An 18515-nucleotide genomic window follows, 5' to 3' on the forward strand; every position below is an offset into this window, starting at 1 on the left:
ATGAATGTGAGGCTCACCCTGAAATGTTGTTGGTGGAGACACTCTTAGACAGCGACAGATTGGAGCGACCTCGGCGGGATCCCAGCAGGGACTGTCGGAAGCTATCAGAAGGGTAGATGGCTGAACTTGGGCGTTCACGCATTCCTGGAGCTATGGAAAAATGATGATGCAGTAAGAGGATTAGGGAAGGGAGGGCAAGACAAGGGACAAAACAAACTGGAGTAGGAGGAGGAAAAAGATTTTGATAATGTAGAATTGGACCACATTTTGACGGCTATAACTGACGTGATAGAGGGGTCGTACTCTAACTAGAAGGTCGGCGGCTTGATCCCAGTCTTCTCCATCTGCATGTCAAATTGCCCCTCATAGAAAAAGTGCTTACCATAGATGCACAATATGAATGTGTGTGTGAATGGGTGAATGGCAATAAACTGTACTATGAAGCATTTTAAGTGGTCATCAAGACTAGAAAAATACACAATACTATATAAATACAGACCATTTACATTTACATTTGATGAGGAAGAGAAAAGTGTCAAGATGAGTAATGAATGAGGTAGAAGGAATAGATTGAATATGTCTTACTTCTTGCACGCAGAGTAACATTTTGCAAGGCTGAGTTATTCTTCAACAGGACTGTCTTCTGCTGCTGTGGCAATAAAGTACAAACAAACAATGTGTGATGTTTCAACAGTATGTATTTTTCATTTTGCACTTAAAAAAACAATTATGAGACATTAAAACACATGCAAATGTATGACTCTCATTATGACAATTATGGCTGTCCAATTTGTTTTCTGAAATTATTGATAAATGAACAGACGGGAAACCGTGTTACATGACTTTCAAAGTCATCAGATCTCTGTGCAGTACAGACTACACAATTTTGCTGTCATGTGATCAGGAGTCTTGCAGTTGCTGAGTTAATACGTCATGACTGACAGGCGACAGTATAGGTCTCACACTACGTGATCTTTCACCAGAAGAAAGCACCAACTAGTATGTCTCCAAACTACGTTTAATCAAAAAACATGTGTGACACTGAGTCTGTCTGATCCTCCAGCTCCTCTAGTGTTACACCTTTCCTCCAGTTTGATATAACAATCTTTGAGCAGGATGACACAAACACACAAATCATGGCAATTACCCTCAAATTTTCTATTAACCATGTCATTTGAAAAATAATAATTATAATAAAAGCTGCAAGCAACAATGGTGTGCTGCGACTGCGATATATTTGGTTGACACGGCTTGGAATTGCAGTTAAATGTCACATCCTGTTGAGGCGTGCATCCTGTTACTAGTAGGTAGTGATATGATTATGTTGAATTTTAACATGTAAATGTGGTCATGCAAAGTAATCAAATATGTTAAGTCTTGTGCAGATTTTTCATTGTTGAGGTTGTTTGTTGGCCCTGACCAAATTTATAATTATCCTGTTGGAGGGCTTCTGCTAAAAGAGAAAAACAAGCAAAAATTATACATTCCATTCAAAAATGGACCTATTTTCACACATGTTGAAGAAACGTGCCACCAGGACTGTCAAGCCATTTTACCACCGTCCAATGTAAAAGATACACATTGAGATTCGCAGTGTTGCAACAGTAGCAGCGTTCAATGCAAACAGACAATATTCACTTCATCAACCTCTTAATATAAGGGTCTTTAAATGGTAAAATTTATATAGCACTTTTCTAGTCTTGAAGACAACTCAAAGCGCTTTACACTACAGTCTGCCATTCACCCATTCACACACACATTCATACATACATACAGTGCATTTAGAGTAGCACTTTTTTTTATTGTTGTTCTATGGGGCAATTCGGGTTCAGCATCTTGTATGCAGATGGGAAGACTAGGAATTGAACTTCCGACCTTCTGGTTGGAGGAAGACTGCTCTACCCCTCAGCCACAGTGGTTCCCAAACAGTGTGCACACTGGTGTGCCGTGAGGCAATTCCGGGTGTGCCGTGGGATTTTGTGACAACCATACGTTATTATTGCAATATACAACTAGACGAAAATATATTTTTTTTAATTTACTATATTAGAACTTTGTATGCACTCATTTCATAATACAGAGGCAAACTCTATACCTAAAAACAGTTCTTTAAAAAAAAATCTTCAGAGAACCCCATATTTCACTGTTAACGCAGTTGCGCAGGTGGGAATTATAAGACCGTGACACATCATAGGCTGAAGGAGAACATTAAAAAGAGAAACACGCAAGATGGAAAATGGAGCGCTTTCTTGTACGGAGCAAACCACCAACCACCAGTGCAGAGACTTAGCTAATGCAAACATGGTTCCAAGCAAGCTAAAGAGGCACTTGGAAACCAAACATCCCTTCCATGTTGAAAGAAACTTGGCTTACTTCAAAAGAGCGCATGATCTGAACCAGAGGCATCAAGACCATTTGTTGGATTGTGTGAAAGTGTCTGAAAAGGCAATGGAGGCTAGTTACATGCTAGCGGAGCTCATCGCAAAGCCAAAGAAACCTCACACAAAAGCGGAGACACTCATCCTCCCCGCTTGCAAAAAAAATTGTAGGTGTCATGCTGGGTCCAGATGCCGCAAATGAGCTATCCAAAGTGCCGTCGTCTGATAATACAATCAAAAGAAGAATCGACAACATGTCAGAAGACATTGAGCAACATTTGACAGAGAAACTGCAGGCAAGTGGCAGATTTTCCCTACAAATAGACAAATCCACCGACATAAGTGGGGCTGCCCAACTTCTGGCAAACATCAGATATGTTGATGGTGACTCTATCAAAAAGACTTTTTTCTTCTGCAGAGAAATGGAAAGCCATACTACGGGAGATGAAATATTCAGGGTAACCAATAACTATTTAAAAGAGAACAGTCTGACCTGGAATATGTGCGTCAGTCTTTGCACAGATGGTGCGGCAAGCATGACGGGGAGATTGAAAGGATTTATTGCTAAGGTAAAAGCACAGAACCCACATATTGTGACAAACCACTGCATTTTGCATCGAGAGGCATTAGTTGCCAAAACCATGCCCCCGGAGTTGACTGAGGTGCTGAATCAGGCTGTGCAGATGGTGAATTACATCAAATCAAGGCCCCTGAAATCTCGCCTCTTCTCCCAGCTGTGCGCTGAGATGCGAGCCAACCACCAAAGCCTGATCCTCCACACAGAGGTACGTTGGCTGTCACGGGGGAAAGTCCTATCCCGTCTTTATGTGTAACGATCTGTTCAGTCTGTGTCTGTTTTTGATTTTACTTCCTGTTGGTTTCCCCACACACCTGTACCTTGTTGTCATTAAGCATTCCCTATTTAAACCCTGTGTTTCCCCTCACCCTCTGCCAGATTGACATTGTCTCCTGTGTGTGTACATGCTCTCCAGCGAATTCTTCCGTGTTTGGACTACCTGGTTTTTGGACTCTGCTTGGATTTATGACATTCGTTTTCTGGCTTTTCCCTGTATGGACTTGTTACTTTGGACAACTAAGTAAAGTTTTATTTAATACTTTATTTTTCTGCCTCACTCGCTTTCTTTGCTACTGAGCCTCTACCTAGTTGAGAAATGTCACAGTACAATCTGGCCATGACAGACTCAGCAGAGGAAGACGTTCTTCGCTCGGCCGTCCGTGCCCAAGGGAGTTTGCTTCACAGTCATGAGCAACAGCTGTCCTCATTGATGGGTGGCGTGCAGCAATTGCAAACCAGGCAAGACGCTTTTCAAACTTCCCTGTCAGACCAGTTTCAAGACCTATCTACCAAGATGCAACAGATGTTCGCTAGCCTGACAACCACTGGTTCGGCTCCACCTGCTCAGCCTGCTCCCCAGCCCAGGGAGGCTCAACCTGTTTTTCACCCGGATCCCCGTCTCCCCAGTATCGAGAGGTATGATGGTGACCCCTCAACTTGCCGATCCTTCCTGTCACTCTGCTCAATGACTTTTGAACTGCAGCCTCACTCTTACCCCTCCGAGACCTCTCGTGTGGCTTTCATGATTACTCACCTGTCAGGAAGAGCCCGTGAGTGGGCTACCGCAGAGTGGGACAAGAGGTCTGTTACCTGTGTCTCAGCGAGGAGCTTCGCGGAAGCCCTCCGGAAGGTTTTCGATCACCGCACACCAGGCAGAGAGGCGGCTCGAGGACTGTTGGACCTGAGACAGCGAGGCAGTCGAGTAGCCGATCATGCTATCCGCTTCCGCACCCTGGTGTCGGAGAGCAAGTGGAGTGAGAATTCTTTATGTGACACTTTCCTGCATAGTTTATCCGAGGACATTAAAGATCACCTGGCCCCACTCGACCTGCCATCTGACTTCGATGCTCTGGTCACTCTGGCTATAAAGATTGATAATCGACTCCATGAAAGGAGGATGGAGAAGGCTCGATTCAGCGATGGACCGCCAGCCCGGTGGGGGCAGCCTTCGCCATCTCGTATTCCTGCTTCTTCTCCTGTTCCAGTGACAGCAGCGGACAGCGCCACAGTGCCTCCTAGTGGTCAGGAGGAACCCATGCAGCTCGGCCGCACTCCCCTCTCCTCTGAGGAACGTCAGCGCCGCCGTAGGGAGGGAAGATGCCTCTACTGCGGAAAGCTGGGCCATTTCCTGGCGTCATGTCTGTTAAAAGACCGGGCTCATCAATAAGGAGAGGGTTATGGGTGAGCCAAACCTCAATTTCCTCTACTCCCTTCAGACCATTAACCCACGCCTGTCTGAGCTCTCCTGAGGTTTCCCTGGAGCTAGCTGTGTTTGTGGATTCTGGAGCTGATGAAAACTTCCTGGATCGGGAGCTAGCTAAGCAGCTTCAGCTTATCCCTGAACTACTCCCTGTTCCCCGGGAGGCCAACGCCCTGGATGGCCGCCTGTTGTGTCATGTTACCCACCGTACTCCAGCTTTGAGCCTCACGATCTCAGGTAACCACGCTGAGATGCTATCCTTTTTGCTTATTGACTCGCCTCAGGTGCCACTCGTTTTGGGGCTGCCTTGGCACAATCCTCATATTGACTGGTCAACTGGGTTAATTTTGGGGTGGAGTGAGTTTTGCCTATCATCCTGTCTCGTGTCTGCCTCTCCTAGTTGTTATCCCCAGAACTCTGACTCTTCCTCAGACTTTCCTAATCTCTCTAATGTCCCACCCGTCTACCTGGATTTGAAGGAGGTTTTCAACAAGTCCCGCGCTACCTCCTTACCCCTCCATCGGCCCTATGACTGTACCATCGACCTCCTTCATGGGGTCTCTCTTCCCAAGGGTCGTCTTTACTCCTTGTCTGCCCCTGAGACGGAGGCCATGAACAAATACATTCAAGAATCCCTGTCTACTGGTATTATCCGTCCCTCTTCCTCTCCTACTGGTGCTGGGGTTTTTTTTGTTAGTAAGAAGGACAAATCCCTGCGTCCTTGCATTGACTACAGAGGTCTGAACCATATCATGGTCAAAAACAGGTATCCTCTGCCACTCATTTCCTCTGCATTTGAGCTATTGAAAGGGGCAACAATTTTTTCCAAGCTGGATTTAAGAAATGCTTATCATTTAGTTCGCATAAGGCAGGGGGACGAATGGAAAACGACCTTTAACACTCCTAGCGGCCACTATGAATATCTAGTCATGCCTTTTGGGTTGACTAACGCCCCAGCAGTTAATCAGGCTCTTGTCAACGATGTGATGAGGGATATGTTAAATAAGTTTGTTTTTATTTATCTGGATGACATCTTGATTTTTTCCAAGTCAGAGGAGGAGCACGTGCAGCATGTCCGACGGGTACTTCAGCGGCTGCTGGAGAATCAGCTGTTTGTGAAGGCTGAAAAATGCGAATTTCATCAGCAAACGGTTAGCTTCCTGGGGTTCATTGTGGCACCTGGTAGCATCCAGATGGACCCTGCTAAGGTCAGTGGAGTTATGGATTGGCCTGTTCCCACAGACAGAAAGCAGCTGCAGAGGTTCTTGGGCTTTGCTAATTTTTACCGAAGATTCATCAGGAACTACAGCTCTGTTGCAGCCCCTCTCCATGTCCTCACGTCCCCAGGAACCAGGTTTTCGTGGAGTCCTCAGGCAGAGGAGGCCTTCCGTTCTCTTAAACAGCGGTTCTCTTCTGCACCCATCCTCACCTTGCCTGACCCAAAGCTGCAGTTTATCGTCGAGGTCGACGCTTCTGGGTTGGGGGCAGGGGCAGTGCTCTCCCAGCGCTGTTCCAAAGATAACAAGGTTCACCCCTGTGCTTTTTTTTCCAGGAGGTTTTCGCCGGCTGAGAGGAATTATGATGTGGGCAACAGGGAGCTGCTGGCTGTGAAGCTGGCTTTGGAGGAATGGAGGCACTGGCTGGAGGGGGCTGAGCAGCCGTTTTTGGTGTGTACCGACCATAAAAACCTGGAGTATATAAGGACTGCTAAGAGACTGAACTCTCGTCAAGCCAGGTGGGCACTATTTTTTAACCGATTTGTGTTCACACTGTCCTATCGCCCTGGCTCCAGAAACATCAAGGCTGATGCCCTGTCCCGCCAATTTGAGCGGGAGGAAGACCCCGGAACCCTTGCCACCATCCTGCCGTCAGCATGCGTCATTGGAGCTGTGACATGGGGCATTAATGATAAGGTCAGACAGGCACTAGAGGGGGAAGAGATCCCGGCAGGCTGTCCGGAGAACCGGCTTTTTGTTCTGTCCATTCTCCGTCCACAGTTCCTGCAGTGGGGACACTCATCCAAATTCAGTTGTCATCCAGGGGTTGCCCGTTCCATTAGTCTCCTCCGACAACGTTTCTGGTGGCCCACACTGAAGGAGGATGTCCAGGAGTTCGTCGCTGCTTGCCCCGTCTGTTCCCAGTATAAGACTTCTCGCCAGCGGCCCTATGGTTTGCTCCTCCCTTTGCCTATTCCCCGGAGACCCTGGTCTCACATATCTATTGACTTTGTTTCTGGACTGCCTCCATCAGAAGGTAACACAGTTGTACTCACTATTGTGGACCGATTTTCGAAAATGGCTCATTTTGTCCCTCTGCCTAAGCTCCCCTCTGCCAAAGAGACGGCAGAGGTTATGCTGACTCATGTTTTTCGCTTACATGGACTCCCTCAGGATGTGGTGTCGGACCGGGGACCCCAGTTTGCCTCCAGGTTTTGGAAAGAATTCTGTAGGCTCATTGGTGCCACAGCCAGCCTCTCCTCCGGTTTTCACCCCCAGTCGAACGGGCAGACTGAACGTTACAACCAGGAGATGGAGACAGGACTCCGCTGTGTGGTTTCACAAAATCCTTCCCTTTGGAGCAAAAATTTGATCTGGATTGAGTATGCTCACAATTCTCTCCCTGTCTCAGCCACAGGACTTTCTCCGTTCCAGTGTGTTTTTGGATATCAGCCACCCCTGTTTCCTGAGCTTGAGGAGGAGATTACAGTTCCATCTGCTCAGGCCTTGTTGCGCCGCTGCCATCTAACTTGGAGGAGAGCCCGGGCGGCGCTCCTCCGCACCTCCAGCAAATACAAACGTGTGGCTGACAAGGGCCGTTCTCAGGCTCCACACTACAAGGTTGGCCAAAGAGTCTGGTTGTCAACCCAAGATCTTCCTCTACACCTGGAGTCCCGCAAGTTAGCACCCAGATTCATTGGTCCGTTCTCTATCACGAAGGTGGTAAACCCTGTGGCGGTGCAGCTCGAGCTTCCTAGGACTATGAGGGTCCATCCGACCTTCCATGTGTCCAAGGTCAAACCCGTCAGGACCAGTCCGCTGGTTCCCCCCACCAGACCCCCTCCACCCCCCCAGGTCATTGATGGGGGGCCAACATACGCTGTAAGGCGTCTTCTGGGGTCCCGCCGCAGGGGCCGTGGACTTCAGTACCTCGTGGACTGGGAGGGTTATGGGCCAGAGGAGAGGTCCTGGGTCCCCTCTAGGGACATTTTTGCTAAAACTTTGATAAGAGGGTTCCACCGGCGTCACCCGGACCAACCGGGGATGTCTGGAGCCGTCCCTTGAGGGGGAGGTACTGTAACGATCTGTTCAGTCTGTGTCTGTTTTTGATTTTACTTCCTGTTGGTTTCCCTACACACCTGTACCTTGTTGTCATTAAGCATTCCCTATTTAAACCCTGTGTTTCCCCTCACCCTCTGCCAGATTGACATTGTCTCCTGTGTGTGTACATGCTCTCCAGCGAATTCTTCCGTGTTTGGACTACCTGGTTTTTGGACTCTGCTTGGATTTATGACATTCGTTTTCTGCCTGTTCCCTGTATGGACTTGTTACTTTGGACAACTAAGTAAAGTTTTATTTAATACTTTATTTTTCTGCCTCACTCGCTTTCTTTGCTACTGAGTCTCTGCCTAGTTGAGAAATGTCACATTATGAGCTTTGGGAAGAGCTTTTAGAATTTTCATGTGAACACGCTGTCCCACATAAGGACAAGCTCACGGATGAGAGGTGGTGCGCCAGGCTGGCTTACCTTGCAGACATATTTGGGCATCTCAACGAGTTAAATGCCAAGCTTCAGGGCAGGAATGAAAACATTTTATCATCCACAGACAAGATTCGGGGGTTTATGGGCAAACTTATCCTGTGGAGTGAGGCTTTGGAATAGGGCTCCATGGACATGTTCCCGCTGGCCACAGGCAGCTAGGGAGCACGCTGTATAGTCTGAACACCTTCAGACCTTAAAAGAGAGGTTTGAGTGCTATTTTCCATGTGTGGCTGACATCGAGGACTGTGACTGGATCCGAGACTCATTCAACCAGGAATCCTCAACAGAAAAGCTCACTATGAAAGAGAGAGAGGACTGCATAGAGCTCCGTGTTGACCGCACACTGAAACTCAAATTTAGTGAGCTCCCACTGGATCAGTTTTGGTTGGCTTCTGCATCGGAGTACCCAAGTATCTCCACACTATTGAGCAACTTCTTCTTTTCCACACCACCTGCCTGTGTGAGTTGGCGTTCTCTACTCTGATTTACATGAAGAACAACAGGACAGGTCACGGCTCTCTGTTGAACAGGACTTGCGAGTGGCCCTCTCCTCAGTGCCACCAAGGATTTAAAAAATCTGCGTGCCCCGACAGGCACATGTATCTCATTAATTTTTAAGTAGGCAAAATATTTACAGTAGCACATGTTTCAATGCTGATTGCTCAAATGTTATATTTATAATTTGTAGTTCAGGACCATGGACAGTGCAGCTTCCTTGCATTGACAGTTCTCTGTGCTTAAGTTTTTGCTGAGTTTCTTTGCCTCATTTTCAATTTTGTGACCTGTCTGGTTTAAATGAGTGTGTTGCTGCTTTGATAAAGCCTAATTTGATAAAGTTTCAAGTTAATTTTTTTAATATTTCATTAATAAATATTTCATGAATAATAGTGTTGTCTTGGTCACATTTTATTTGGCATTAGTAAATAATTATGCACATTTACAGATATTTTACATGATATGAGTGATAACACGTGTTATAAGGGCCATTTTGCACAATAGGTGTGCCTTGAGATTTTGACTTGTCCTTTGGTGTGCCTTGGGCACAAAAAGTTTGGGAACCACTGGTTTAGATTACACTGACCCACTATGAGGTTAATGCAATACATCCCTTAGGAGGAGTTTGTTAAAATGTAATGCATGGAAATGGCAAAAAAGGAGCAAAAATTGTACATTGCATTCAAAATGGTTGACTTCCTGTTAGGTTTAGGGTATGGGTCCAGTCTAGACATGGTTCATATACCTACCGATTTTCATAAATGTTGGGGAAATGTGTCGCTGGGGCTGCTTTGTTGAAATTTGAATAAAGGGGGTGCTATCAAGCCAATAAGCCACGACCATATGCAAGACCCATATTGGGTGTGATGGGGAGTTTCATGACTTTTCAAGCATTTCACCTGACATTCCAAACTTTATACCAGGTGATTTTAAACGAAGTATCTCTTAAAAAGACTCAAAGTAATTTTTATCAGTATGTCACCTGGAAAACCAGGTGGGATAAGACCTTTGTTATGGGTCAGTTAAGGATGTTTTTAAATCTCTCCCACTTCCATCCCATGGCTCGGTGGACCATAACTGTGATCATCTTCTGCCCATCTACAAAACTGTTCTGAAGAGAGAAAAACTGCAGAGTAGGGAGATAAAAGACTGGACCGAGGAATCTGTGATGTCTTGATTATGAGTGCACTGACCCTGAGATGTTTCAGCAGTGCTGTGACGATCTGGATGAACTGCAGAATGTTACATGTTCCTATGTTGCTTTCTGCAGGGACATGATCATCAGATTCATGACCTGAACAGATCTATTAGTATGTACAGTATGTAGTGATAGTGATAGGGCTACCTACTGATCAGCTTGAAAATTAGGTTGTTGTAACTCCACTGTACATTGTCCAATCAGCCCCAAATTCCTCAGGCTTCATCAGAGCCCTGACCTGAACAGATTTATTAGCAAAAATGCATGAGACAGAACCCTCACACTCTCTCGTCTCCCTCCACCTAGATGCATCTTCACCTAACCACCCTCAATATCAAAGTATTACACTTCCATTCATGCCTTTAAATTACATATCATTTGGGTATGGTCCTTTCTAGTGAAATTAAGTTAGTCAACTTAGGTTCAGGAGCAGGGCCACCTAACCTCAACTACAGCTCTTATCTCCTGTCAAGACTACATATACTGGGTCAACCCATCCCACTCTCTATGTCTCAAATTCTTATTTGTCCACTGTTGTAGTCAAATCAAATTGATGTCATCAGTGTACAGGCCATAAAGGAACTCAATAGTGCCTAGTTTTCTTCCACAAGCAGATATTTACTCCATAGTTTGTCTGGGGAAATTATTTTGCTATTTGAGCAATAACCATTCCAAGCATAATTTGTGCTAATATTTGTAAGTGAGCATTGTAAAATTTAGTCCAAACCCGAACTGAGCCAGGAGCCTTGACATACAGCAATTTAATTTATTCTGCTATGTACTCTCTTAGAGCTGTTTTAAGAATGGACATATAGTATATCTACTGTTTCAACAAAGTTCATGGTGTCTAAAATTGAGTTTGGCTGATTGCCAAAGATTTTACAGTTTACACCATGTGTAAAGTGGTTCTAAGAGGAAAAAGTAATGAGGGTTAAATACTGTCAGTAAAGTTACTCCTGACCTTAAACTAACTTAAATTTGGTATTAAGATAATTTTGGAAAATTATTTAATCTCACTAAAGAGTGGAAATAATACATCGGTGAACATCTGTCAATAATTAGACTTGTGTTGATTTGTGTAGCCTGTGTCTTACCCTCTGTTTCATTTTGGCGCAGTTGGGCAAAGTATCTCGACAGCGGTTGTGAATAGTGATGTTGCATGCTAGAAAAAAGACATTAGACATAAAAGCACAGAACATAAACATGTCATATCTCTTTCACTCTTTCTTCTCTTTCAGAACTGCAGAGATTGATTATGACCAGAGAAACCTGAAGAATTACGAACTTTTACTATTTGAGTACTTTGTTAGATTTTACCGCTTTACCACCATTCAGTGTATATAGCAGAAGAAATGCAGAAATTCTTACTTACTCGGGCAGCTGAGTGCCTCCTTGGCAGTAATACTCTTGTTACATGCCGTGCAGAGTGTAGTTCCTGAAACTGTCAATGATGTGAAGAGATGACCATTGCTGTAACGTGCTTCCCTTTCCCTTGCTGCCTTCTCTTGCTCCCTCATGCGCTCTCTCTCTTTATTCTGGAGAAGAAAAGGAAATGTTTTTTGAAAATGCCTTCTTGTATATTTATGAATGTCACAAAAACTGAAAAAGAAGCAGACTGTCATGGAAATAGCACCACTGCTAACATGCGGGCCACACTGGCTGCGGTTATCTCTCTCTCTCTCACACACACACATTTATGGCAATTTTCAAATAAATTTCGATGTGAAAACATAGAGTTGGCAGTAACGGCACTGCTGCAGAACTGCGGCTGAACCGCAACCAGTGTGAACAACTGACAACCCAAACATGTAGCGGAATTGCGGTGCAACCGCAGTTGGTGTGGCCCGTATGTTAGGGACCAGGGTAAATTAAAGCACCAACACCATGGTTATATTGTTATGATCAGTTGAGTAACTGAAGCAGAGGTGACATTCACCAGAAGGATGTTAAGCATAGTCACAGGCACACGCTACTAATAATAACAATATTCTTCTTAATATTATTATTATTATTATTATTGTTACCATTAATAATAATAATAGTCATATCAATAATTGATTTATTGCTTAATTTATCACTGTAACAGAGTTCTGTACATAACTAATTGTAATCACTTCCAACTTGTTGCTGTGTCTGGTGTTTTGTGTTATTCTGAAGAAAACATGAGACTGCTAACTGATATTGTTCCGGGCTGCCAGTACCTCCAAGTTAGATGTCAGGTGATCTGCATTGCATCGTATCACATTCAATGCGCAGTTCTCAGATGCAATGCTCAATGCATGGACACATTTTCAGTCGGATGACACATGATATACTCTTACAGAGCAGGGTTGGTCTAACGCCGATGTATATCTATATCTAGAAATAAAATTCTTACATCTAATACCAGGATAGTGCTTTGTCTTATAAAGGTTCTGATGCTGCCTTGCATTCATTTTTTAATTCATGCCCTCTTTTGGCAGTAACAGGTCTCTTGAAGCTAGTTTGACCCCCAAACCTAATATTTCTGATGGGGGTCTGGCTACACAGACTTGTGTGCTTGTAAAGCTAAAGTTTTCTCTGCACTATCCTAAGATAAGGTTACATGCTTTATTATAAACAAGTAAAATAAATATCATCAAATCTGACGTAGATGGAGACACCAATACTATCAAAGATTCGTCAACTGGGGGTTGTGTCCCACAGCCTATTCTCTCATGATGTGGAGTCAACCAATGCCAAATTCTTACAAAGCCTAAACCAGCGACCCCTACAAGAGAGTGTCTGAAAGTGCTGTTGGACCACCTCTTCATCTGTGGTCTGGCAGCATATCTATATTAGCTGCCGCTGCCCTATAATCAACTCTCAAAGCAGGAGAGGTGACTGCTAGTCATGTTCCTCAACCCCCTCTGACTGCTCCAGGCTAAGAATCAACCTCTTTCTATGACTCAGGGTAATAGGTGCAGTGAATATTAAATATCTACATCAAAACAGGGACGGAACATAATGGATTCATGTTTTCCCCTACATTCATTGTTTTAGTGGGTTTCCACCGCTTCATAATTATAACCAAGAGGATCAGGAAAGACACACATTAAAGGTTCGGCCATCCTGTATGTGTCAGAGTCTCCTGTCTGAGTGCCCTCTGTTTGTATGAAATAAAAAGATGTTGCTGAGCACCCAATGGTTTGACTCGTTTGTCTCTGGCTGTCATGGTGGGAACCCTGTGGCATGGTCTACTGCCACAATTACATACATCCGATTATCAGTTTGTGTGTGCGGAGGGACAGAGACAAACACACACACAGACAAACTCCTGCAGAGAGAAGTTCTTCCCGTAGATTATTACTAAACACAGTGTTTTAACTTAATTGTTGTAGAAAAATCGACACCCTATTTATCCAGGAATATGAATATGAATTCAGCAGGTTTTTATTAAGATCAGCTTTAAGTGTGAGTGATTTGAAAACATCATAGGAGCAGAGTCACTTGTTGACAAGCACAGAGTAATGAGCCTCAGTGCAGTGGTGCTGCTAAGGGGGGGCCAGGTGGGGCCACCTTTATACAGCAACGGCTATAATCAGAGTTTTGTTCTTCTAAGCCTTAGGTACAACACACATGTCTAAACTGAATGAATGTCAGTGTGGAAAGCACTGACCACTGGCATAGACTCACTGTTGTAGTCTAAAGTTTGAATTTAAAACCTTATTTTAATAAATTAATTACAGCCCATTTGTAATAACAGAAACAATACTTTTAAAAGTACTTTCTAAATAAAAAGGGAGTTCATATTTGCCTGACTGATTTTATTAAGTGATATTATTCAGGGGTACATTTTACCTCAAAAAATCTTTGTACCATTTTGCTTCCGGCTATAATATTTAAGTGTCCTACACCTGACACCATCAGGCTAGTTAACTGTAGTTAAAGTTTGAAAGTACTCATTTGACCTTTTATAATACAGTATAATTTTATTAAGCTCTATGACATTTATATTTGCTCTATGGGCGCCGTATAATAGCGGCCCTGCTCTCCCTCTGTAATGCATATGTTGTGTGTGTATGTGATCTGAGGGAGAGCAAGGTAAATTTAAATTGTGTGTAACTTACTGTGCATGACAATAAAACTAATCTTATTAATATAATAACACATTAAATAGGCCTCTGTAAACTCTGCACTAGCTACTACCATGTTGCTGACTATCCGACAAAGTAATTAAAATGTTGTCAGTATGTTGAGGAATTTTCATATATCCTCACACATTACTGTATATGCAACTACATACTTTGTTAGGGTTTGAATATTGTTGCAGCTTCTGGTCTTCTTGATGCATCAAGTCTACATTAAAATCTTATGCATAAGACATCAGCTGCTGTCTGAGTTCTGCTTTCACCAGCTTCCAGAAAACTTCCATAACAAATATTACTATATGCCGTACATCGTTCGAAAGGGTAAAAGCTCGACTAACCAGACTTGTGCAAAGGAAGCTGGTTAAACTCAACCAGCTGTTTAGCTGGATACACAAGACCGGTTAGCTATGTTAGCCAGGCTGTTGCTAACATGGTGTGTGGACCTTTTTACAGGTCATTCAGCTGCTTTAAATTCTACAGTTTAGTAGGTCCTGCATTCGACAACGGGGACTGTATTTATGTATGGGTGTGTGTACATAAATGGTTGTATTTATATAGCGCTTTTCTAGTCTTGATGACCACTCAAAGCGCTTTACACTACAGTTTGCCATTCACCCATTCACACACACATCCATACATACAGTGCATACATGTGGGTATTTCTGGTGAAAAAGTGTTTTGATTGTTTTCTTTGCCTCTGTATTTCAGAGATGCCTACATCACAACAGAATCCTGTCTCTGGGATGCCAAGCGGACCTTCCACAAATCATCTAAGTGGGCACACAGGCTATCACATCTGCAAAGATTGTATGACAGCACACAGCCTCCCTGGGGTACAGTTAGGGAGAAGAATGTGAGAAGCAAGGGTACAATGCACACACATTATGTGTATTTGTATTTCACCAACTGTAACGGGTATGGTTTTGAACCCAAATGCAGCACAACAAGCATGGACAGTTGGTAACAGTCTTTATTCTCAGCTCTTAGCAGATCAGGTGGCAGGCAATACAGACAGCAACAGGCCGAAGACTTGGTCAGACAGCAACAGGCAGAAGACTTGATCAGGGATGGAAGGCAGAGGTGATTACCCGGTTTCAGACGAGGCAGGTTAGTCAGGAACAGGCAGGGTCGGCAACGAAGAATCAGTCCGGAGATAACTGCTGGAAAGTCTTGCATGAAGGCGTAGAACAATCTGGCACTGACTGAGAGTGGAGCTGGTGAATATATACTGGGCTGATTGCAGGTGATGAGGAGCAGCTGTGTTGGATTGTGAGAGGGTGTGGCTTGGCTGGCAGATGAAGCAGAGGCGGAGTCCATGGAAAAGTACTGACAGGTGGAAGGATGGGAGGCTGACTGAGAAGTGGGAGGATGGGTGACTGACTGTGACAGAGCCCCCCCATCAAGGGACGGCTCCTGACATCCCAAAAAGCTGGTATGCAGGGAGGAAGGGAGGGAGGGAGGGACTGAAGGTGCACTCAGAATTCCTCAGAGCCGGACCAGTCCATACCCTCAGCAGGGCGGGTGGGGGAGGCCTGGGGGAGGAACCCCTCCTCGTCGGATGAGGAATCCCCAGAAGAGGAGAGGGAGTCTTCCACGTCTGGAGCAGAGGGCCTGGACCCAGTGGGAGCACTATGACGAGGCACCCTGGATGAGACAGCCGCCTTAGCGGGCTGGTCTGGGTGTTGCCGATGGAAGTCAGCAATGAGATGGGGTCCCAGTATGTGACGGGCAGGAACCCATAACCTCTCTTCTGGTCCATACCCCTCCCAGTTGACCAGATACTGGATGCCCCTCCCACGTCGTCGGGAACGGATCAGACGTCGCACAGTGTAGACAGGACCTCCATCATCCAGGCGAGGAGGCGGAGGAGGAGGGGTAGCGGGAACCAGTGGACTCTCTTGAACGGGCTTGACCCTGGAGATGTGGAATGTGGGATGGACCCTCATGGAGCGAGGGAGCTGGAGCCGGACCGCAGCTGGGTTGATGATCTTCTGGATCTTGAAAGGACCAATAAACTTGGGTACCAGTTTCTTAGAGTCGACCCGCAGTGGAAGATCCCGGGTTGACAACCAAACCCTCTGGCCAACCTGGTAGGTGGGAGCCTTGGTGCGTCGACGATTGGCGGTCCTCCTGTAGCGACCCACAGACCGCAGGAGGGTGGTTCTGGCTCGGGCCCAGGTGCGGCGACACTGGCGAATGAAGCTCTGGACGGAGGGGCAGGACGTGTCCTTCTCCAGGGCAGGAAACAGCGGAGGCTGGTACCCATAAGCACACTGGAATGGTGAAAGGCTGGTAGAGGAACTGGTCAGGGTGTTGTGGGCATACTCCACCCATAGCAGCTGCTGTGACCAGGACGAGGGGCAACTGGAGACCATGCAGCGGAGTGCCACCTCCATCTCCTGGTTCTTCCTCTCGGTTTGCCCATTTGACTGAGGGTGGAATCCGGAGGACAGGCTAGCCGAGGCCCCAATGAGGGTGCAAAATTCTCTCCAGAACACAGATGAGAACTGGGGTCCTCGATCAGACACCACGTCGACAGGAAGGCCGTGGAGGCGAAAGACATGCTGGAGAACCAGTTCAGCCATTTCCTTGGCCGAGGGGAGCTTGGGCAGGGGAATGAAATGAGCCATCTTGCTGAACCGGTCCACAACAGTCAGGATGGTGGTATGGCCCTGAGAAGGTGGTAGACCTGTGACAAAGTCTAGAGAGATGTGCGACCAGGGGCGATGGGGCACAGGAAGAGGTTGCAGGAGTCCAGCAGTCGATGTCAAGCTGTTGAGCCAGATCGTCATCAATGAGGGAGACATCTGACCCAGAGTCAATGAATAAAGTCAGGGTGTGTGTGCCCCCTGCCAGCAGTAAGCGGGCATGGCAGAGAGGACGCCTTTTGGGGAATAGTTCAGAGGTTGGACTCACCAGTATTTTCCCCGCTACTGGTGAGTCCGGGCTTTTACTGGACAACAGGAGATGAAGTGACCGCCTTGGCCACAGTACAGGCAGAGGTTCCCCTGGCTGCATGGATTCAGGCTCCCCTCTCTGTGACTGACTGTGACACAAACAGTACTTGGAGATATTCTACAGCACTGAGACTCACATGTGTACTATACCAAATAACGCATTTGTCATTTAAATAAAAAGAGCTCACACTATGAAAAGCTGTAATACAAGGTTAACATCTTTTCTTTTTGTAAGTTCAAAACATTTTTTTTTCTTCAAAGAATCAAAGATGAATAATGAATCAAATAAAAGTCCCTAATATCACTTCACATATCTTTTGTTATGGTGCCAAATAATTGATGTACGGACTGTTGCAATGGGCACCTTTTCTAATTTGTAATATTACTCAAGGTTCAGTATCTCTGCGCAGAATGGAGAATACCCTGAACATGAAGAGAGTCCTCAAGGGTGTAGAAAAGGCAAAACACCACCATCAAACATCCTCACTGGAGGGGTTCCACGGCTTGATTCTACGCTTGACACCAAAGAATGTAGTTTTCCCATTCATGGGAATGTTGTGCAGGTAATATCAGATCAGAATCAGAATCCCTTTTATTGCCAGGTATGTGAAAACACACAAGGAATTTGACTCCGGTTTTACTTTGCTCTCTTAGTACAAACAGTTAAAAAAAACAAAAAACATAGAGATAAACAAGAACAAAGACAAAAACAAAAGATATGTACATGTACAAAAAAGCTAAATAGTTGGTGCAATGGTGCATAGTGCATGGATGAAATAATAAATATACAGTGTGCATAGTATATTGGTAGTATACTTTATAATCTATTTTATACAATATTATAAGTTAGTTACTAGTTACTGTACCATCTTATAACAAAGTAACTGATTAGCAGATAATAAATCTACTGACATAAGTAAATTGTGTGTCTGTGTTTTCCTATTCTATTACTGTATTTTGTATCTTGCGGTCATGCACTACAATGAAAATGCAGACTGCAAGCAAGATACAACATCCACATGACAACCAGTCCACAGAGTTGTGTTCCACAAGAAGAAAAACAGACCCCCCCAGACGATAAGTTGTGCACACTTTTTTATTGCTGCTGTACTGTTTTATTACTATTACATGCAACGTGAAAACAAATTCAAATTCATTATTTTGAGCATTATTAAAGGAAAAAAGTAAACAAAGGTACTTCGCAAGAAGATGATGTTTTGAATGAAATATTTTAGGGATTATGTGGGTGAATTGATAAAGCTGGTGTTTGAAGTCCACTTGAAGAGGAGTTGAATAAAATCCCCACCCCTATGTATCTGGTATCCCAATGTGACAGACCCTCA

At 44.9% G+C, this 18515-nt stretch overlaps 2 protein-coding genes across 14 annotated transcripts in view; both read right to left on the bottom strand.

Annotated features, from left to right (window-relative positions):
• The window catches only part of arhgef2a (Rho guanine nucleotide exchange factor (GEF) 2a), a 111009-nt gene that overhangs the window by 77715 nt on the left and 14779 nt on the right, over nt 1–18515 (bottom strand). For 6 of the 13 annotated variants that reach the window (XR_011240738.1, XR_011240736.1, XR_011240737.1 and 3 more), the window contains exons 2-5: nt 11479–11641; nt 11201–11268; nt 586–649; nt 18–150 (exon numbers count right to left, since the gene is read on the bottom strand). Coding sequence is in view for 9 of the 13 variants with exons in the window: in XM_069522780.1 (XP_069378881.1) it covers nt 18–150; nt 586–649; nt 11201–11268; nt 11479–11641 (428 nt within the window). In the remaining 4 variants the exon portion in view is untranslated. Of the gene's footprint in view, nt 1–17; nt 151–585; nt 650–4044; nt 5083–11200; nt 11269–11478; nt 11642–18515 lie in introns of those variants that run through there. The other 7 variants (XM_069522781.1, XM_069522785.1, XM_069522779.1 and 4 more) reach the window with 5 other exon arrangements.
• LOC138407308 (uncharacterized) lies at nt 15168–17261 on the bottom strand. Its single transcript, XM_069522787.1, has 2 exons — nt 17132–17261; nt 15168–16987 (listed from the first exon to the last, which is right to left on the bottom strand). The coding sequence occupies exon 2, from the start codon at nt 16843–16845 to the stop codon at nt 15691–15693; it is 1155 nt and encodes a 384-aa protein (XP_069378888.1). The 5' UTR covers nt 16846–16987; nt 17132–17261; the 3' UTR covers nt 15168–15690.

Source organism: Paralichthys olivaceus, chromosome 3 (assembly GCF_024713975.1).
Source record: "Paralichthys olivaceus isolate ysfri-2021 chromosome 3, ASM2471397v2, whole genome shotgun sequence".
Classification (NCBI taxonomy): Eukaryota; Metazoa; Chordata; class Actinopteri; order Pleuronectiformes; family Paralichthyidae; genus Paralichthys; species Paralichthys olivaceus.